The sequence below is a fragment of the Takifugu flavidus genome, chromosome 13 (genome assembly GCF_003711565.1).
Source record: "Takifugu flavidus isolate HTHZ2018 chromosome 13, ASM371156v2, whole genome shotgun sequence".
NCBI lineage: Eukaryota > Metazoa > Chordata > Actinopteri > Tetraodontiformes > Tetraodontidae > Takifugu > Takifugu flavidus.
Window position 1 is genome coordinate 8,152,180 of NC_079532.1, and position 21,218 is coordinate 8,173,397.

General features: G+C 44.3%; 2 protein-coding genes across 5 annotated transcripts in view; one reads left to right on the forward strand and one right to left on the reverse strand.

Annotated features, from left to right (window-relative positions):
- On the reverse strand, positions 1 to 13,590 carry asz1 (ankyrin repeat, SAM and basic leucine zipper domain containing 1). 3 transcript variants are annotated; one of them, XM_057051453.1, is made up of 13 exons: positions 13,444 to 13,590; positions 11,217 to 11,316; positions 10,864 to 10,986; positions 9,020 to 9,131; positions 5,807 to 5,918; positions 5,597 to 5,731; positions 5,312 to 5,430; positions 3,929 to 4,001; positions 3,787 to 3,843; positions 3,360 to 3,472; positions 1,856 to 1,961; positions 1,668 to 1,781; positions 1 to 351 (listed from the first exon to the last, which is right to left on the reverse strand). In XM_057051453.1, exons 3-13 carry the CDS (start codon positions 10,940 to 10,942, stop codon positions 178 to 180), a joined length of 1,194 nt encoding a protein of 397 aa, XP_056907433.1. In that variant the 5' UTR covers positions 10,943 to 10,986; positions 11,217 to 11,316; positions 13,444 to 13,590; the 3' UTR covers positions 1 to 177. The 3 variants fall into 3 exon arrangements, with proteins under 3 accessions (XP_056907433.1, XP_056907431.1, XP_056907432.1); XM_057051451.1 differs by lacking the exon at positions 13,444 to 13,590 and adding an exon at positions 11,906 to 12,060; XM_057051452.1 differs by lacking the exons at positions 3,787 to 3,843; positions 13,444 to 13,590 and adding an exon at positions 11,906 to 12,060.
- Positions 11,991 to 21,218, forward strand: part of cftr (CF transmembrane conductance regulator) — a 22,505-nt gene continuing 13,277 nt past the window's right edge. Inside the window, exons 1-9 of one of the 2 annotated variants that reach the window (XM_057051407.1) lie at positions 11,991 to 12,338; positions 14,457 to 14,567; positions 16,311 to 16,422; positions 17,744 to 17,959; positions 18,232 to 18,321; positions 19,386 to 19,549; positions 19,790 to 19,915; positions 20,154 to 20,400; positions 20,512 to 20,604. In XM_057051407.1, the coding sequence (XP_056907387.1) occupies positions 16,357 to 16,422; positions 17,744 to 17,959; positions 18,232 to 18,321; positions 19,386 to 19,549; positions 19,790 to 19,915; positions 20,154 to 20,400; positions 20,512 to 20,604 (1,002 nt within the window). In that variant the 5' untranslated portion in view covers positions 11,991 to 12,338; positions 14,457 to 14,567; positions 16,311 to 16,356. Of the gene's footprint in view, positions 12,339 to 13,610; positions 13,866 to 14,456; positions 14,568 to 16,310; positions 16,423 to 17,743; positions 17,960 to 18,231; positions 18,322 to 19,385; positions 19,550 to 19,789; positions 19,916 to 20,153; positions 20,401 to 20,511; positions 20,605 to 21,218 lie in introns of those variants that run through there. The other variant, XM_057051406.1, reaches the window with a different exon arrangement.

Genomic DNA, 21,218 nt, shown 5'->3' on the forward strand with positions numbered 1-21,218 from the left:
ACGGATGTCCACACAAACCTTTATTTGAAAACAAAGGGAAAGGTTAGAACTTAAATTCAAAGGCGGGTCAATGTGGGAAAAGAGCGTCACTACAGGGAGAACAAAAACGACCCGTCTGGTTCGACATTATCCTACAACGTCCTGAGGAAAGTGAACAGAAGGTGACGTCTGCAGGGTTCAGCAGGGGTTCCTGCAAACCTGCAGGTTGAACTTGCCGCTGGTGGCGCCGTACACGACCAGGAAGCAGGTCGCTCCGAGGACGCTCAGCGCCGCTCTGGACAGGAACCGCATCCTCCAGTAGCTGCGGGATTCCGGCGGAGGGGGCTGACAACTTTCCTCCGTATCATCCAGCTGAAGGAAATAGAGATGGGGATATTCACACAGGAAAGCGGGAACACACACCACATCCTGTGGATTTGGACCGTCACACCTCCACGCCATGACTCGCTAACCTGTCAGAGGAACTTCCTGTGCCAAATCCTCAACGATTCATCGGCCGAGGGGAGAAATGCGACTTGGTCATGGAGGAATAACGCGGCGGTTCACACAGTGTCACAACGAATCCCTCTCATGTGAGAACATTTTAGCTTTATTCTGGTAAATATGGCGTGGGAACTTGAAATGAACCCAGGTCTGGATAACTTCCTGATCTCAGGTCATTAACTTGGAAGTTGCAGTAAAGATCCAGGGAGGACTTTTCCCATGGGACAATTATTGTACATGTTCAGTAAATTCCTCATTGTTGATCCATACGTTGAGAGAAATGCCCCATTTATTGCCCCCGTCATTGGTTTCTACAATAACATGACAGCATTTTAGGCGGATCACTTCCTGCTTTCTCCAAGGTGATGGCATAATCATCTTCCCTCCATAGCTTCTGGTTAATTATCTTTTTAAGAAGAAACAACGCAGGCAATGAAAGCAAACACTTGTTTGCATTCTGAGCTTTTCTGGAAACAAAAGGATTCTGAGGGATTGAAAAAAAAGAGTGAAATCACACCTGAGAGGTCACCTAAATCTGCTGCTAACCCGCCTTCGCTCACCACAAATGCCTTCAATATACTTCAACTCCATCACCCCACATTTGGCTTCCCTCTGCCCCCGCCCTCTCCTTCCCACAGCCCCCCCCCGCCCCATCGTCTGCGTGCTGACAGGTCAATGTCACAGCGGTGCTGACTTATGGGCTGTGAGCATTCTGGCCTGTCAAGATTGACTCTCCCCTCTCTGAACACACACACACGCGCACACACACACACACACAGTCAGGTGCACACTTGCAGGCACAGCCGCACATACCTGTTGGAGCTCGCCAGGCTTCACACACTGTGAGGGGGAAGCTCTTAGAGCAACAGTCAAAGAGGAATTAAGATCCACTTTCATACAGTATTTAAGCCTGAACGACAGCACCAAATCTGTGGCTCTTCACCGTCAGGCCCAAGTACAAATATGTTGTCTTCTTTATTGACACATCACTATTATTTACTCTAAATGTGTAATAACAGGTCTGAAGTTAACGCCTGGCCCCAGTAGTGAGCTAAGAGAAGGAAGAGAAGAGCCCATGCTAAAGGCAGCCACGCTAATGACACTTAACATCTAGTAAATCTCATGTCAACCTGTAAATGAAAGCCTTTATCAACCACACACATGTGGACATGTAAGCGTGCAACCTGGCAGAGGAGCTTGTGGAGGCAGATGACTTCCTTCTGTAGATCTTCTGTTTGGATCACCAGCTGGTTGCAGATAGCCTGGGCCTCCTTTTTAGGGTCTAATGAGAAGACGATCTAGCAGATAGCACCAAAAAAAACCAGTTTAATTAACCAGAGTATTCACCTCTGTGTTTTTTGTAGTGACATACCTGAGACGGGTGGCACGGGAACCGGCTCATCACATCCTGAATGGTCTCCGTCAGGTAGCAGCACTGCTGCCTCACACTGATCAGGAAATTATAAAACTCCTCGCTGCTGCAGGACACACACAAGTCAGACAGAAAGTCTCATTTCCAGCTTTTATGGAAAGCTGAAAACCAAACTTGTGAAGGGAGCCGAGGCCTTTCTCAAGCCTTCAGGATACGTGCACGTTAAAAGAACCCTCCAGAGGATGTGCCACGCTGACAGGGCAGACAGATTGATAGTTGGGACCAACCTCGGTGTTAAAAGTCCTCATGCATTTTCTCGGCCACCTCACTAAACTGGATGGAAAAGCAAGCAGGTGGCCGACGCTTCCTCACTTCCTCCTCCTCACGCCAACACACGGCGTCGTCCCTCCCCTGAAGATCCACCCTAAAGGATTACTTATTCATCACCAGCTCCCCATCCTCCGGTCCTGGGGGACTTCGATAGCTCTTATCTTAATGGCACGTTTCCCTTTCGGAGGGGAAGAGCCGAGCAGCCGTCCCGCCCTTCTCACACTCTGTCAGAGGAGCACGTAAACAGTGTCAGTCAGCCTGCGCTGCACCCTCACCTCCCTCTCCTGGCTGTTAGTTTATCTAGGGAACAGAGAGTGATGATGGGCCCCCACTGGGAAGATGGGTAAAGTAATGGGATGTAAAGGACACTGGGTTATGCTCTAATGGTGATAGAAGATGTGTTTAAGCCACTTTGTTGTGAACCTTGTTGGACCTCGAGAGGAAACCAAGTCATTAACAGCGTTCCTCCCTTTCACTTCAGGGCCAACGGGGATCTTTTTCTTTAGATTTCTTTCCTTTCAGATACACACTAAGATATCCAGAGTCACTGAAATGAAAAGGAACCCCTTTCAAAGTGCAGGCATGTACATAAAATGGCATTCCTCGTTCCTCCGAGGATGCGACTGTTCTCTGCACAGTGCTGCCATCAAGAGTCCGTCAGTGTCAAACCGCTGCTGGGACGACACAAACTGCCCTCACGAATCTTTCCGTGGCCGCGCCGCTTCAAGAGACGATTTTAACACCAAGGTTTTGTTCGGCGATCGGGCCCAGGTGAAGCTACGGGGGTCCGGTCTCGCCGATTCATGAGGTGATGGGGTGTGGTGCCGCTGACTCTCCCTTGCTCAATGCAAACTCCCATCGCCTCTCACCTTACAAATCACTACAGCTCCATTCAGTCCAGGAGGACCTGGCTCAGGCTGCAGGGATGGGGGAGGGGGACACAGATCTGGGACAGTAAGACGCTGGCGGCTGAGATGGACGACTTCCAGTGGAGGAGGACAGACGGAACATTAGAAGATGGAGGAGGCCTCCATGGGGGGATGGTTTGAGGTGTTCTGCTGTCAAATGATGCTACTAAGATGTATGAGCAGGTTTTTTTAAGAGGCTCGTTTAAGGTGGAACACATGCTCGAGATGTTCTGTTAAACCTTCCAGTCTAAGATGAGGCTCCCTACCCACTGTCTGCAGCTCCAAACTGGTCAATGGTGTTGAGGTCCACTTTGTCCAGGGTCATCTGCTGGAGAGCGTTCATCACCTTCTGCTGGTCTCCTGGGTCTGTGACCCCGATCTGCACATAAGAAGGTAGCGGCAAAAACACAGGTGAGGCTGGTCAAAAGCAGATTTATTAAAAGTTTCTTACCATGTTTGTGAGGCTCTCGGTTAAATATCCATCCTCAAACTGAAGTCAGTTCAATTTAATTTAGCTACTGTCGCTGCCTGACTGATCATTTAATGTTAAAAATGTTGGCTAGGGTTAGCATCAAGCTAACGCGTCACTAAGTCCACTGCAAAAATGCCCGGACCACTGCTGTGTTAACTGTTAACTTTTCGATTTCTGGAATCACATGTCCACTCGTTCCACCCTGAGGGGTCATCTTTTACCTTCTCTAGGTCCTCCTTTTCCATGCTCAGCAGGTGGCTCCAGGTGATGTCGTTCTCCTAATTGTATTAAAACAGAAAAAGAAGCATTTGGAACATCACATCTAACGTTATCTATAAAACAGGCATATGAGAAAGTACTTACAGTCATGATGTCAGTGAGGTAGCCGAGGTCAAGGCCGTGCAGGAGGAGCTGAATCTCATCCAGTTTCTTCACACTGAGGAGGAAAGAGACTTTTACCATATTCGGAATTATCAATGCTCCAAAGTTGAATCAGGAATAAGACTTTAGTACAGCGCTCCAGTGTTCCTGAACTTCTAACCTCCTCGGACAGTTGTGGAAAATGATATTTTTCCCCCAACTTTGAGGGTCTGGCTGGGTGCACCCAACGTTCCACTGAGATGAGGCAGAGGAACCGCAGAGAACATGTGAAGCAGCTTCACCCTGACTGTTGACACAGGGAGGTTTACAAATGTGCATCTCCTCTCGCGGCATTCCTGGTTTTTTTTTTTTCACCCTCTCATATTAGGAAAAGACAGCTAAATTGTTTACAGGTTGGAATTCCCGGTGTCAGACCTGCTCCGATGTTTTTGGCTGATAATTGGCCAGCTGTGCATAGACGGAGCAAACACTCGAAACAAGAGGTTTATTATTGTTTATGTCTGGCTGAACAAAGGTCCAACACCACCTGCTCCACAGGCCCGGATTCACCGGAACACCACACACATGAAGTCACTGATGTCTTGTGACTTACTCTTGGAATAATCTTAATTGTATATGCAAATTCTGCATTAGAACGGCCATTTTATGAGAAAATGAAAACATCCGTAAACACAGTTTAAGGGATTTTCTGTCAATTTGCAGTGGTGGTTGTAATGTTTGGACTCTTCTGTAGATAGAAATATTAAAATGAATCCTTTGATCTGAATATTAGTCACTCTTAATCTCAACATGCGTGCCGGCTACGAGTGAGTCAGAGAAGCATATTTGGGCAGGGAAGCTTTAATTCTGAGCGCTTGTTGTCTTTCTGCTTTATACAGTTCCACGTGTGGGCAGCAGCATAATACAAACACAGCTTTGTCAGTGCCTGAGTAACGGAGGCCGATGCCAACATGCTGCCAATTAAAGCCCCGTCCTCCTGCACGGGCGTTCGACGGTGTTTTCCAAAGCACGTCAAGAGTAGCGAGCCGGGATTCAAACCCTCCGTGACGTGATGCAACAACACTGAGAAGGATGATCCCCTCAAAGGTGTGTGGGAATCAGTGATGGAAATGTTGTAATCCACTAAACCCTAAAATGGAAACATATTTGGGTTTTGTTTTTTTAGGAAGAAGAGGAGGAGAAGACAGAGGCTGCCTGGTGGTTTCCTCTAGGTTTTTTAAGCCATTTATGAAAAATTCTTAGTTCCGTTCTGTTTTTTTGGTGAAATATCCCTTTATTTTCAAGACACTATATTAATAATGTTGTGTGTGAGAATTCGGAGTGTTGAAAACCAATTTAATGAAATGAAGTGAGGAATAATCTCACCATTCCTTGGCAGATGGTGCTTCACTGTTGGTCATGAAGAGCTGAGAGAGCGCGTCTTCCATGGAATCGGAAGCCTGAGACATCCAGACGTGGGGCGAGGAGGCCAAAATCTTGCCCATCTGTGAACGCGGGTTAGTACAAGCTGATCGTCTTTGTCCGTTTCACGATATCGAGCCAACATTTGTGCCGGAACACAAGTCGTCATATGAATGAGGCTCCTCAAATTCATCATTTTGGAATAATGGGATGCATTTTTGAAAAGTATCGTAAAATAACTAAAAGTACCTGTGGGTTTTTTAGGATTATAGCCAAGTCAGCAGGGCTCTTGCCAGTTTTGGTGGTTAAGGTTTTGTCTGCTCCGAGCTGGAGGAGCTTGAGCACTGCCTCCTGTCTGCCGTGCTGCACTGCTATAGACAAAGCCTGAAGGGGGGGGGGGGGGGGGGGGTAGTTTATACCAGATAAAATGCAGTGACTGGATGTAAAATAGTGGCTTACTGTGTATCCATAATCATCTTGGGCATTGATTTCTGCTCCATAGGACATCAGCAGGTTGATGACTTTGCTGTAGCCGCTCTTGGCTGCAAACATCAAGCAGGACATCCGAGACCTAAAAGGTCAGATGGAAAAAAGATGGAAGCGGCACTAAACCAGGTGAATAAGCAGAGACAAAGAAGATTAAAAAGCGAGTAAAAAAAAAAGAGATGAGGACAAGTACAGGAACGCCCACAAGAGGGCAGTAGAGATCAAATCATCAGGCACAGATATATTATAGACACTTTCAACACTGAAACATTTAAATACCGGATGTTTTCCATCTCCACTTTAGCTACATAGATCAATGAAATGTAGGGTAGCAAGTTACTTTTGGCAAGGCAGCAATTTTGGGGGTTTTGGATAGAAGCAAAACAAGAATTTTAATAATAAACCGACCTTTCAATGAACTATTCTTCATACGACTCGAGCAAGTTAGAGCAACGGTTTAATATAAAGCCTAGTTTTAACAATTCTGCCTTTTCCTGGGTGTGAGAACCACGGCTGTATGCAAACAATGGCTGCGCTGCATCTCACAGCAGCTTCAACACGGTGAGAAAAAGGCCTCCATTCACACAGGAGTGGGATGGGGGGGGGCAATCCATCACCTCAATTAATACTCTCACAGGAAACAGTGGATGTGAGACAGCCAGAAACACGTGTGACAGTGGGGCTATTTAAAGAGACATAACTCACGTCTGCTCACGAGGGAAAAAAAAACTTCCCTGTCAGGCAACTTCCCTTTTTATTTGTAATTCATGTTTTGAAGTGATCGCTGGCCTTTAAACACAAGGACACGTGTTTTGTTTACAGCTACCAGGCTAAATAGAGAGGAGTCTTCAGTATTATTTGACACATAGCTGCACTAACAATGAAGCAGGTCTTTTTATATGCCGACTGAGAATTTAGATGTTGGTTTCCAACCATCTAAAGTTCCATTCTCACCAATTAACACATATGCATAATGAATTTTTGATTCTTACTATGCCCATATACCCTCAGGCAGGTGTTCTCCAAAAGCTGACTCTCTTAATCACACATTTATTAAATGCCAGCAAATCCAAAAAAGTTAATGATCCATGTGAAGTCAAACAAAAGGCTTTGACGTACGACTGGTGATTACTTTACGCACATTCCTCCGCGCAATTAATCACTGCGAAAAGGATAAATGGCGTTCACTTCACCTCAGACCGTACAGTATTTTCCCAAGCCCGGTGCTGGTGCCAGACAGGTACAAGGTCGGGCACAGTCAGGCACTGAGCGTTTCATATGTGCTGGCCAGTTTCTCCAAACAGAGAGCTGATCAATGCAGAGACAGCTGGAAATAAACACGAGTCCCGGGAGATGAACGACTCTCACAACACCCGCGACAGCGTCACAAGACAAACACCCGACACAAAGAGGTGCTTTGATGCATTTGTAACGTAGACGTGTCATTTGAGGGGTCTGCCCCTCTATAAATTGCATTCATTTACTCTAAACGTGCTCTCAGCAGCAGATAACTGCTTGTTGCTTGGTGTCCTCAGCAGACACACTCAGCCTCGGTCTGTGTTTAGCTCTGCTGTAAGCTATTATCCCTGGTAGTTGTTAGCTACTGTACCTTAGCCAAACACACCAGGAGGACGCTGCTGATCACCAACAGCTAACGTCCAACCTGCTCTGCTCCTGACCATTGCAGCGCCGACCCAACCAGTCTTCCGCATGCAACCGATGCAGAATTGCTTTGGCCGGCCTGGATTACGACATATTAGACAGATGGTCTGACGCCGTGGTAATAATTGAAAAACTCGTCCCACTAAACTATAGCCCTTTAGCCCAAAGAGCCACCTTCTTTATGTAATATTGTGAGTACTGATGTTAGTTGTATTAATGGAATTGGTTTTTTAAAAGCGGGGAGACAGCAAAATATTAGCAATGTTTCTAGAGATGAAGGTTATCATAGGGTAGCTGTGAAGGTGAGGAGGTGCCGTTCACATCCATTATTTCAGCATTTTTCTCTGAAGCTGAGGGGGAAACTGGAGTAAACACAGCATCAAACATATGTGCAGTTCAGGCTGGCTTCTTCCAGCCTTGATGGTTAACACATATCAGCAAAGTGAACATCAAAAAGGACACATGGAGGCGATGGACCCCACATCGAGCGAGCGCAGGGCTCCCAGAGCCCGTGGTGGTGCTTATTTACACTATAATGCCAGGAGGAGCAGCTGGAGGAGATTATTGGTTTGATATTCAGACGTAAGAGGTGAAGCGAGGGAAGGGGCGGTTTATCATCTGCACCCGCACGAACCTCATTCTTTCGCTCTGGATGTTGTGCAGCACCGGGTCCCTTTTCGTCTCCGCCGCCTCCCCTCGTCTGCATCCTCCTGTGTCTTATTAGCCTGCTTCAAATATTTTGTCTAGGAAAGAACCAATAAATTTCCTGACACTACAGCTTGTCCATGTGTTCCATCGGGGGGTTTTTAGGTGGTGCATGTCGTGCGTAGAATGACACACGAGCAGTGACTGAGTGGCAAGGGATTTGAGAAAGCTAAACAAGGAAGCAACTGGGGGCTGAATCCCTCTTTTGACAGCAGAAACTCGCAGATGGAACCAGTAAAATTGTTCCAAGAGCGATCTCCGTATATTTTCAACGCCGTGGAATTTTTTACTCAGAGATATTGAGACAAGACAATATCCATGTTTTCCAAGACGGACGGATGGATGGATGGACGGGAAATACTAAATATTTGGTTTCTAGGTCAAGGATCTATAACGTTGCTCTAAACGTTTATCAAGATACAACTTTGATCTTTAACTGCACCTTACGGCTGCTTCAGCTTCAGAGCCATTTACCCCTACAAGCACCAGGGTTTCTACAAAGTAGTAAAAAGGTCCTAAAGCCTCTCTGCCTGCTCCGTACAATCTGTGTTTGTTTGTCCGTCTGTCTGATACCCTTCCGTAAATGCACATGCCATAACAGGACATTCCAAACAAAACACACATGCAGTATAGGGCAATGTGGCGCCCATAATGCTACCACATGGCAGCTACACACAAGAAGAAGCATCAAAGGAAACTTGATCCAGCGCCTCTCTTTTTTCATCCGGTGTTCATGTCAGGTCAGGGTGCTTTTAATTGGCCTGCGTCAACACGGGTGCCTACAGTGCCGAAACGCCTATAAACCCTTTGGCACCTCACCTGTCCACCATGTTGGGATCGGCGTTTCTGGAGAGCAGAAGCTCCACGCAGCGAGCAATTCTGTCTTCTTTAGCAGAAGCTGTGATGCAGGCCATGAGGACTGTCCAGTGATCTGCAGGCATAACACATCAGTCATCGGTTAAAAAAACAAACAAGGCCAATTTAAGAATTCTATGTTTTTAAAGATGTGTTGAGTCTCCCAAGCCCGAGGTTGTTTGCTCTGGTCTGAATCATCCGACAGGATTGTGGAATTTTAACTGGGTTGATTTGATAGAAGAGTTTTCAGAGTAGAACACAACAGTGACGATGGTTGCATGTATGAAACGTTCAGAACTATGAGCTGTGGACGTGGATTTCAAGTGTTGATCCCGCAGAAACAAAAGGTCCTTTCGTATTCCAATACCCAAAACCATGGAATTCACGGCTTGTGGTCCTGTTTACCGTCTCATCAGGAGGACGGTGTAAAGGTTTGTTAGGGTCAAGGCTGCTTATTTTCCAGGGTCTTGGGTCCAATTGTTTTCTTTTTTTAAGCAGACAAAAAGAATCTTCTGAGATGGACTAAAGCTTCTAAAGTGTTTCAACTAGAGGCTGTTGAAATTGACTGGACATAGTTTCTACACTACTGAAGTTGAGATCGGAACCAGATACGACTGACTCGAGATGGGAAACATTGCTTAAAATTCCTTCTGTCTTGTTCTTTTGTAGATCCCAATGTCCTTCCAAGTGAGAATCTCGGTGTATGTAGCTTCCTGTGTCTTTGTTTGGCTCTTACTGGTGTGCGAGTACTGGTTTATAGTGCGTGTGGGGGTATAAACCTGTTGGCCTGGTTTGCATTGCGAAGACTGGAGGAAATATGTGCGAGTCGAGAACATTGGTGAGCAGGCAAGATAGGAGCACGCTGTTATCATTAACACTCACGCATCCCTGCACTCGACCCTGGCTGCTCCAATAAGTGCCATCAGGAGAAGACCACGCATCAGTCCAGTTAATTGCTTCCTTCATTTGCCTCAAGATCATGTGAGTGTGGGTTTGACTCAATATTCTGGACAAGGAATTACATGACATCACATATAGATATTCCTGTGGTTACAAGCAGGGGCTTGGGATGCAAATATGTATTAGAACCCAAAGAGGAGAAATAACTGGGAATGAAATGCAAAACGTGTGTATATATGGGCAAATTTAACATAGAAGCAAGCTTGTGAATGTCTCATTATTTTTCTATTTTAGCCAGCTTGACCATGATCAAGCATGTTAATTTAAGTTTTCTTGCTCTGAAATTAGATTGAATCTAGCTAAAAGGATCAAGTTTCACATTCACTGTCAACATTAAGTAACGCCAGATCTGGTTTTTCTTGGTGCAGACTGCTCCCGTGGTCTTTGGCAGTTGTACGCAAGGAAATTGAAAAAAGGTGCCACGGAAGATGATAGCTCAAGTCAAAAGCGACTGGTATTGTCTGGAGATCAGACAAGGCTGTTTGATATCAAAGTCTTAAAGGTAGCGATGCAATGGCATTTCTAAATCAAACTTTTGATTTTCATGTAAAAAGCAGGAATTTTAGATTCATCCTTTAGTTGAGGAATGCACAATATTGGATTTTTGTGCAGTTATTCAATATCCTGATGCTTTCAAACCTTTTTTTTTTTTACATTTTCCACACGATTGGAGATTATTGAAGACAACTCTAGAGGATATAACACATGTCTACTGTAGTCATGTTGGGCCAAAAGCAGATGTACATAGACAAAATAGAACAGATTGCATATTTGATTCTACAGATTATAGTTTATTTTAAATATCAATTAGTTTAAAGTGGTTTCACAATGATCTGTGTTCATCTGACCTTTGTGGAAGCTGGCATTGGCCCCTCGGTCCAGCAGCAGTTTGCTCAGGTTATAATTGGCCACATTAACAGCACACATCAGTGGAGTCCATTCAAAGTTCAGCCTCGTCTCCACATCCAAGCCTGTCCACAACCACAGAATTAACTCACTCTACATACATAACAAATATGCAGGCAGAATAAAAATCTGGCATCCTGGTAATAATTTCAGGCAAAATTAGTACTACTGATGCATTTGTGTGAGAAACTAGTCAATCCAGTGTCCAACCTTCAGACCTGAACATAGGATATTCCCAACAGAGAGGGATGTGCTTAATCGTCACACATAAAATAAAAGGAGTACCGGTACACACCTTTGTCCAACAGCTGCGTAACAGTCTCAATGTCTCCATTGGTGATGGCTCGTTTCAAAGTCACCACATCCCCTTCTCCACTCGCAACAGCATCCAGGTCCTGGAACACAAGTAGAACTGTTATATTTCTATATATATGCAAGAAAATAGGGGGGGAAAACAATGCAGACTTTGACTGTAGCAGGCAGAAACAAACTGAAAATACTACAATATTGTAAGGCAATGTGGTTGAGGCTTTCTTTTTTATGAATTTATAATTAAGAATAACTTTTGACTATGGTCAGATGATACTTCTAATTTTTATTGTTTTAAAATCCTAAATAGCCACTCTCGTTCCATCACAAGTGAAACAATATTATTGAAAAATGAGATTATTTTCTGATTGAACCAGGTAATCGTTATTCAAAATAATGTAGCTCCTCGCGCCAACGGCCCGCCCAATCAAACAATGGCGCGAGGTGGGGAAAGGAGCGCGAGTTCATTCACTTCCGCCATTTTTAAAACTTTAAACACACGCATTTAAATTTTAATTTCTGGTTTAATCGTTTTTTCCCCATTTCCATGTCATAAAAACAGAGGTTTAAACAAAATCTGTTCAATTAAACGCACATCTAAAACGTGACCCCTGAGACGCAGAGAAGCTAATCATTTAGCCCTGATTTTGTCAAGCTGGAGGACTTCCGACGAACCTGGACACGGGGAGTCTTTTCATACGACGTTCCGATATCCCACTCGTCGTCGCTGAAGTCGCTTTCCTCTCCCGCTGGATACGCATTGTCCATTTTTAGAGTTCGTTCTTTCGACGACGATCGTTCTTCCGCTGATCAAGTTCTCGCGACGTCGTCCAGCGTCTGGTCACGCCCACCCGGTTATATACCGGCCGCCGAATCGGGGCGCTCGCTGTTAGCATTGACTTTGGCCCCAACTTTTAACTCAAACGCCGACGTTCTGAGCGCAAAACTCCAGCGAAAGTCACAATTTTCGCCACTGGGGCCGCTGTGAAAGTTGGCCCGTTGTCGTCGTCAGTCAATCACGCAATTAATACTATCGCCGGTTCGTGTTTGTCTAGAATTAGCATAAACAGATGTCACCTGTCGTCTCCCGTTCATGTTGCTGATGCAGGTAAGTGTTTGTGCTCCTTTCTGTTCACATTTCAGCGGATTAGAGGAAAAAGCTCATCCTAAATCAAGTCATTTCAAGCAGGAACCCAGGGGTTTAGCCTCCCCTGGGTTCCTGCTTTTTATCAGCAAGCTGAACACTGGTGAAACCACCCTTCCCTTTTTTTACTTTTGGCTTCTCTTTTGTGCTCAGCCCTTTAGTTGAAACTGGAATTGGCTTGAAATCAGCGTTTAGTTCAAAGGAATTTGCGATTGCAGTCATTTATTAACGTTTGCGTACAAAGACCGGAAATGTCCAGCAGGGGCCAGACCTTTCCCTCCACGCACCAAACCTCCGGAGCACTTTTATATATTCAACGCTTCATCGCTTCTTTTACATATGTAAATATATACATATTGGGTTTTTAAAGTGTTGATAAACGTGAAGTAACTAGGAAAGGGTAATTTGTTAAATTAACCATATCGGTTATGGTTTGCGTAATGATTCACTGTTATAAGATGCACATGTTCAGAGTAATTGGGTAGGAAATAAATCTCATGTCTTAACAATTGATTGTGTTGATGAAATTATCTTGATTATTGTTTTTAATCTAGATTTAAGTGTTTTTTGGTTGTTGTTTTTTTCTTGAAATACTTTCCGGATTTTCATCTTTTATCTGTGTTCCTGTATGGAATGCCAGGAAGCTTTGATCCTCCCTGTGAAACGGTGTAGCCTAAAACTTATTTTAAAAGTTTCAACTTCATTTGGAAATGCTGTTTATTACAAAAGATGAATAATACGGAATAAAGTGAAATGAAAGCCCGGCCAGAGACTGTCCCCTGCAGCTGCATTAAAACCATCTTTGTCTTCCACTTAGTTTCTCTTTCCAGTATTACACCAAATGACCGATGCTCTGAATTAAATATTACCTTATTATAAATGATAGACTAGATAAATGTCTTTTTTTATTCATTAACACACCGAATGCACCAATATGTACTTTGTCAATGGCTGCTGAAACATTTAAAATGCTGGGATTTTTATCGTTTAGGTTTTGATACAGACATTTTAACAAAACGGCTGAAACCGAAGGCAGCAATATAGAATCTGTGCGAACAGCATTGAATACCTCACTCGGGCTGCTCCCAGTTGTTGTGGTTCACTTTATTTGGCTTCATCCGAGTTGCGACAATGCGCAGCCCAGGCGGCGTGGAAGTGACGTGCGTCTCCGTGCGCTTTTGCGAGCCCATAAAGGATGGACAGTCCTCCCACTGGCGCACAGAGCAGCAGAGAGCCGCGCACGGCAACAGTCTGGTCCGAGGAGAAGCAAGAAATCCCAACCGAAGAGGTCGCGGAGACGCAAGGTGGAGGACGGACGAAGCGAGCACATCCTCTCCACGAGGTCGCGCACACGGAGCCACGCGGGGGGACACAAATGTGACCGACGCGCTCGGGAGCGACTCAGGTGCACACGAACCAAACTGGCGGCGCGCTTAGAATGCAGAAGTCACCAGTGGAAGATGCCAACTTCTTATCCAAATTTTTCTTCTGGTAAGACGAGTTTCGTCTGAGTCGTCTTTTTTGAGGAAGGTGCAGGTTCGGTTCCGAGGCTCGTGTCGGTATTAACGCGTCTCACTCTTTAAGTTTATCCCAATAAGGTGAAACCTTTTAGGCACAAATACGGGGGGTGAATTAAATGAATTTGCTCTGGAAAACGACCTCTAAAGTGAGACACCGGACCAATTAGCTATAGTTCAAATTACCAAATTATGTCATGAAGTTTGATCGTGAATAAAATTTCAGTGACGTCACATTGAGAATATTTACCTAGCCCACAGGTGTCACGCCTGATTTGATTTGTGTGTCGTCTCTGTAGTTGAAGTGATGTAAACTCGTTAATGTCAGCCTTTAGAACCTGTGGTCACCGAGGCTGCTGCAGCTCTCACCTTTTCTCTTTCCTCTCATTGGTCTGCTGAGCATCATGGGTACAACTGCAGATAAATCCGGCTCAGTGCAAAAATCCAACATTTATGTCCACTATATTGCCTCTGTGATATTGGCAGTTTCTCGTGCACCCGAGTCCGAGTGGACTATCAGACCTTTGAAGAGATGACGCCCACTGTCTTGTATGGTTGTGTGCAGGTGGACCTCACCACTGCTGAGGAAAGGCTTCAAGAAGAAGTTGGAGCTCTCAGATGTTTACAAAGCTCCTTCTTTTGATCTTGCGGACAACCTCTCTGAAAGACTTGAAAGGTTTGTGCAGCTCTTAATGATGAAATTCACATTTAATGGAAACTATCAACTCACACTGACAGCAGAATTATTGATATAATATGCAGGCTGGTCAATGAATCTACATTCTTTCTATCCAGTTTATAAATTTACTACCCTGTTCAGCTTGAGTTCTTGGTAAACACAAGGCTGCCTCTGTTCTGACATCTTCAATACAAAAAAATTTGATTTTTCTCTGAAAATACCTGCAAGTATTGGCAGCATGCAGAGAGCAGCAGCTCTAAAAGGTCAGGACAGGCACTTCAGCTCTTAATGAGCACCATCACACTGAATAAATGCAGCACACAACCAATTCCAGATGCATAGAAGAGTTCCACAATGTAGGTCCACTCTCTATCTCGTCAATGTTATTCGTAATTTTAACAATTAAGAAATGCAAGTGTAACGGCAAAGATCAGCCTGGTTCCATTCTGACTAGTGGGCGTTTGTGGTATTGCAGGGAAAATATAAACGAGTTGCATTTGCAGACTTTTACTTTAATCCAGTCAAGTAAAATTTGTCTAAAAAATTTGTCATTCTGTGGTTGAAGAATTGCTCAAAGTCCTGCAACCCACAAGTCTTCACCGTCAGGCTTTTTATGCATGCCGTGCATGTTTACTGTATCTGCCAAGTTAAAATATGGGCTGGCATTTGCAAAGTCTAGACATAAACCCAATGCATGTGTGCCAAACAAACAATCAGGCAATACATGATGGACAAGGTTAACATGGATGTGAATGGTTTTAGTGATGATATCTTGATTTTACTTCTTTATTTTTAATAATGGCTAATGGCCATGACTGTCCTGCATCAGCCTTGCTTCCTAGTAACCCAGGGGCCCGTGTCACACTAAATTGTGCCAACATGGCCGTTAATATACTTGGGAGTAAAGAAGCTGACCTTTTAGAAAGGGCCCAGTGCCCACTGGGAGATGAATGGTCAGCAGTGGCTGATTTTTACTTTTATTATACTGACGAAGCAAACGGTGCGGGTTTCTGGGAACGTGAACTTTACGCCCAAAGCACATAAGAGCTCATGAGCTAAGAGCTCATGCAAACGCAGGGATCTGTTATGCAGGAAAAAAATTTAAAAAAATCCTCCATCAAGTCTTGAAAAGAGACTTAAATGAGATACAAATTGGACTATTATTTGCCCCTTTTTGGTTCACCATTTAGTTTAGTGTTTATTAATTAGTGTTTATTTCATATGTTTTGTTGGGATCCTTTTACACATGAACAAAAGTGTATCCGCATATTTTATCCCTTTACCCTGAATTTCGAAGGTGTGAGTAAATGTTGCTGTCTGACAGGATTATTTTAGACCGCTTTACTCATCCTGAACTATTTGTCCCACCACTCACCACTGCGCTGGTCAGCCAAACATCCCAGTTTGAGAGTGTGACCAGTTACTGTAGCTGGAACTGAAGTGAATCCAATAAGTTTGTAACAAAGACATCAAACAAGCCAACATGGGAAATAAACAAGTGAAATAAGTGAATCATGAACTATTTATAGTCAAGGGGATTCCATTTGTAATTTCTGACATGAAAATAAAGCCTTGCTGCTTGTACCTGCACAGACTCGGCGGCTGATTAAAAGGAGGAAAAAAAAATGCATTGGTCTGTTGCCTTCAGCCAAACAAACCCTGAATCTGGCTGGTATTTTGTGACTCTCCGGCCCCGTCTCCCCCGCTGTTGTAACTGTGCAGTAACTATCCTTCCTGCAGAGAATGGGACAGAGAGATCGTCTCAGCCAAGAAGCGACCCAAGCTCATGAGAGCGCTGGCCCGATGCTTCCTAGGACCTTTCCTGTTCTTTGGCATCCTCCTCTACCTCGGGGTGAGTCTAATTTTGAAGGTAAACTCTGGAATATTAGATTCAGTTTTATTTTAAATCATTCAGACCATAACAGCACTCACCGTATCTCTTACCAAGGGACAGTTAACCTTCCTTGTTAGCTCAACATTTATGAGTGTACCTTTTCTTTGTCGGCCATCCTGCTTAATGTGGAAATGTGTGGGTTTTCCGTGCATCTCCTTTTACTGTGGCCATGTCCCCTACACTTGAACTGTCCCGTCTGGGCTCCCGTTCTCCATTATCTCCATATTCTTTGTCACCACACTGGTTTGTGCTGGCCAGGTCACCTGTTATCAGGTCCAATCCAGTTCCACCTTCAGCCACTCTATGAAAACTGAGCCCACTTGTCCACGGTGTCATCCAGGCAATTACATTCACAAATATCTGCAGCGAGCGTGAGTGTGATAGTGTTTAAAAGTTATTATCCATAGGATATAGTGGGTAAATATCTCACATTATCTCTCTGGCACCTCTTGATCATCCCTAATGAAAGGTTTTCCTGGTAGGAACCAACACCGAGTCGGCAGTTCAACATTTAGCTTGACAAGATATATGATGAGTCATCAAAAATTAATGATCCTTGAATCTGGAATTGCCTGTTAGTGTTGCACATTCCTAACACTAATTCTCTGGATCGCACACTACTGTGTCTCAGCTCCACCTGAGTGTGTTTGTGCTGGCTACCTGATGACTTCGGGGGTGGCGGGGGGGCTATGGAGTGGCGGGTGGCGGACAATCATCACAAGCATGTTGCACCATGGTGTCGCAAACCCGCTTTCCCTGCCCCGGACCTATTTGAAGGTGGTCACAGCAGCCGTTGCGTCAGTTAGTGTAGTAGGAGGTGGTTGTCATGACAAAAAGAATGCTGTTTGTGTGGTGGAGCCTGGGTGGGCAAACAGAGGAGCTGAGGAGAAGGTTCTCATTGGGGGACGGAGAATTGACAGTGACTTGAATGTGCCAAATTAAACATGGATCGACATCCCTCCGTGTTGGAAGTTGTATTTAGCTGGACGTGTCGAAATCCAGATCATGATCTCCACATTTTCAGACAGGCAGAAAATCTTTGACAACGAATTTGAAAGCTGTTCATTCAAGAGTGCTGCAGCTTGTGTCTTTGGGTTGAAAGAGTAACTGTTATCCCGTTTATTGTTCTGAACAGGATTGTTGAAAGAATCACATGTTTTTACAGGTCTTGGGTCATTTGGCTTTAAGTAGTTTGTCATCGTGCAGCAAAATGAGTTTTGTGAATAAATGATCTCTTCATATGTGTAATTGATCTTTCTCATGTTCCATTCTGTGATAGGAGGCTTCCAAGACTGTGCAACCTCAGCTTTTGGGTCGTATCATTGCCTCTTTCGACCCCTTTCATGCTCCGGAGCGGAGCCAGGGATACTTCCTGGCCCTGGGCCTCTGTCTCCTCTTCACGGCCCGCTTTCTACTGCTACAGCCTGCCATCTTTGGCCTGCACCACCTGGGCATGCAGATCCGCATTGCCCTGTTCAGCCTCATATATAAGAAGGTAAACAGAGCAAAAGTTAGAGCAGACATTTGTTCGACTTATTTTATTTTGTTTGGCTGTGAAGTTTTGGAGTTCATGTGTAAATGTCAGACTGGGGCTTGTTCTGATTACATCAAACAATGCAGTTCTGTAACAACCAGTTGTTGTTACAAAACAGAACATCCCAGCTGATTAGTGCATGTAGGAGGAACTTCTTTGCTATTGTTTGTAAGGTCAGAATGAAAGTGAGTACAGTTCAGTTTCTGACCTTTTTCTGACCTGACACTTTTCAGACTCTGAAACTGTCCAGTCGAGTCTTGGATAAGATCAGCACTGATCAGCTGGTCAGTCTGATGTCCGCCCACCTCAACAAGCTGGATGAGGTGAGAACATCCAACGGTTATTTTAGAAACCATTATAAATTCCTAATGGCCTGCTGCGTGTTAACAGAGCTAATAGTTCACACCTGTGTGTGGGTATCTGGTGACATGTTGCGTATTGAGGGCCAAACTGCCCATTTCACTTGACAGTAAGGACACTTTTGGTTTGTGAGGACACTTTTGCTGCTCCTCACAACATTATAGGGCCGATTAAAAGGTAAAGAACTGTTTTTAAGGTTAAAGGTAGTCTTGCTTTAGGATTAGGCATTTAGTTGAGATGATTAGGGTAAGAGGATGGGGAATGTATTATGTCCATGAATTATTGTGTGTGTGTGAGAGAGAGAGAAATGATGTGTGTTGACTTTGGTCTCATTGGGGCGTTGAATCTGGAAACACTCTGCTACCTGCTTTGAGGCCATTATCATATGACATAAACGCGGTTGGTAAGATGCACCACTGTCTCATTATGACTGGCTGAGATGATGCAGTCTCAGCATGTGTTTGTACGAATTCCCTGTGAATATTAGCAGATCAAAGCGAATTCACCGAGCTGAGAAATACGCCTCCCACCGACATTACACCTGCACTCGTAGTGCTGTCTGACTGACTGAAAATGGAAACCAACTGTGGTGCAGATTTTTTTTCTGTCAGTCTGGACAACTGTTTGTTTTCTGTCCTCCCTACAGCACGTCTTTGATGCCTCATGAAATTGCTGCCACAATGGCATGTGACCTCAGAGGTAACTGAGGGTTTGCCTCGGTGAGGTCAGAGTGTGTGAGATAACTGCTTCTTTACAATAGGACTCACTTTCATGGTGCTTTGACTCACTGTGAGTAAGACGGCAGTGCAATAGTGCAGTGATTCTGACCTGGAGCAGCACCAGCGTGGCGTCTCATTTTCCTTATGTCCAGCGTTTTTGATTCCACATCCGATTTAGTGCCTTTAACTCCCCTGATTTATTATGCTATACTCTGAAGTATTTGTCTGACAGCAACTCTTTGTGGTCAGGAGCAAAGTGTTTCACATGCACCCAAATATATCATGTGTTCCCTGTATTTTTCCTCCAGAGCTTGGGTCTGGCCCACTTTATATGGATCACCCCCTTGCAGTGTATCCTGTGTGTGGGTCTGATCTGGGAGCTGATTGAGGTGAATGGCTTTTGTGCACTGGCTGCATTGACTCTACTGGGCATCATTCAGGCCTGGCTCTCACAGAAGATGGGACCACACCGGTGGGGAAACACTACACTGCCATGCATATTATTACTAACATATAAGGCTCAAGCTTCTTGAACTGTATCTTCTGGATAGTTTTCTAGGATACATATTGATCAATACTTATGCATTTAATTAGAAATGTTTTTAATAACCTGTTAATGTTCATTTTAACTTAATAGATCTTTGTCTGTCAAAATAAGTCTATTATACACTTGGGCCTGGCAGCTTATGATGTAAAATTCTCCACTGATCAGGGTGAAGAGAGCAGGAATGATAAATCGGCGCTTGGCTCTCACCTCGGAGATTGTGGAGAACATTCACTCTGTGAAGGCATATGGGTGGGAGGACGTTATGGAGACGATCATCAAGAACATCAGACAGTAGGAGACATAAAACAATATCTCTATCACCAAAGTGACATTTACTACAATGATCCATATGTTTTAACCTGATATCCTAAAAGAGGATACTGTGTTCCAATTGTCATTAAAAATGTAAGAATTTGCACTTTCTGTGAAGCTAAAACAGTCCATACATGTACAGTATATCATCTCCAACTATGTCTCGTGCATGGGACTGAAGCATTATGTCTGTTTTCCGCCTCCCCTTTATCATCAGGGATGAGATGACACTGACGAGGAAGATCGGTTACTTGCGTTACTTCTACAGCGCTGCCTATTTCTTCTCTGCCATCTTGGTCATCGTGTCTGCCATTGTGCCACATGCACTCAGTAAAGGCATCATCCTGCGGCGGATCTTCACCACAGCCTCGTACTGCATGGTGCTGCGGATGACCCTGACCCGCCAGCTGCCAGGGTCCATCCAGATGTGGTACGACACACTGGCCCTGGTTAAGAAGATCGAGGTGCGTTTAGAGGGAGGCTGGGACAGTCAGGCCTGTATAAATGTGTAGTTTAGCCCAAATAGGGATATCAAATTATAAATGTGGCCATCCTGTGTGTGTTTTCTTCTACAGGATTTCTTGTTAAAAGAAGAATACAGAGTGCTTGAGTACAACCTGACCACCACTGAAGTGGAGCTGGTCAATGTTTCTGCGTCCTGGGATGAGGTTTGTTCATCTGCCACATTTGAATGGGAGACTGTTGTTGATAAATGCAGCGAGGTTTAATTTAAATGGATACTTTATTTTATGTCATCACTTCATTAGTGCCCCAGAATAAGGACACAATACATCCAAATGAGAAAAACTAAATGAAAATGAATCTTTACATTTTTGCTGATTTACCATTTAATATGTTAATGTAGAATGAGATCTTCAGATTACTTTATAACATTTTGCTGAATAAAATGGTTATGTTGCCTGGAAAAAAGACTCAATAACTCACTCAAAAGTTGTCAGTCAGGTGTGTTTTCTTTTTTTATTAGTGATAAAGAAGTTAACATTCCAACAACCCTTAAATCCATCAGTTGTTACAGGTATACTACCATCAATAATTCCTTCACATCACTAGGAGAGACTTGGTAATCTTATCAATCCGTGGAGGTTGTAAACTCAGCCACAGGTGTGACTCGCTGACCACCTAACACCGTGAGAACGCCATCATCCTTCACTTCGCCTAATTAGTTCATGGCACAGAACGGTGCTGGGAACTTTCCGAATTTCTCGAATTCAGTGGTCCTAATTCCCAGGTTCCCCTCTTCCCCTCCTCCTGGAATCTGCCA

Coding starts and splice junctions, on each gene's coding strand:
- asz1 (XM_057051451.1), bottom strand. CDS start 11,998: ATGGACAATGCGTATCCAGCGGGAGAGGAAAGCGACTTCAGCGACGAC. Junction 9,132..10,863: donor CAATGCCAGCTTCCACAAAG/GTCAGATGAACA, acceptor TTATGCCTGCAG/ATCACTGGACAGTCCTCATG. Junction 5,732..5,806: donor AAGATGATTATGGATACACA/GTAAGCCACTAT, acceptor CCCCCCCTTCAG/GCTTTGTCTATAGCAGTGCA.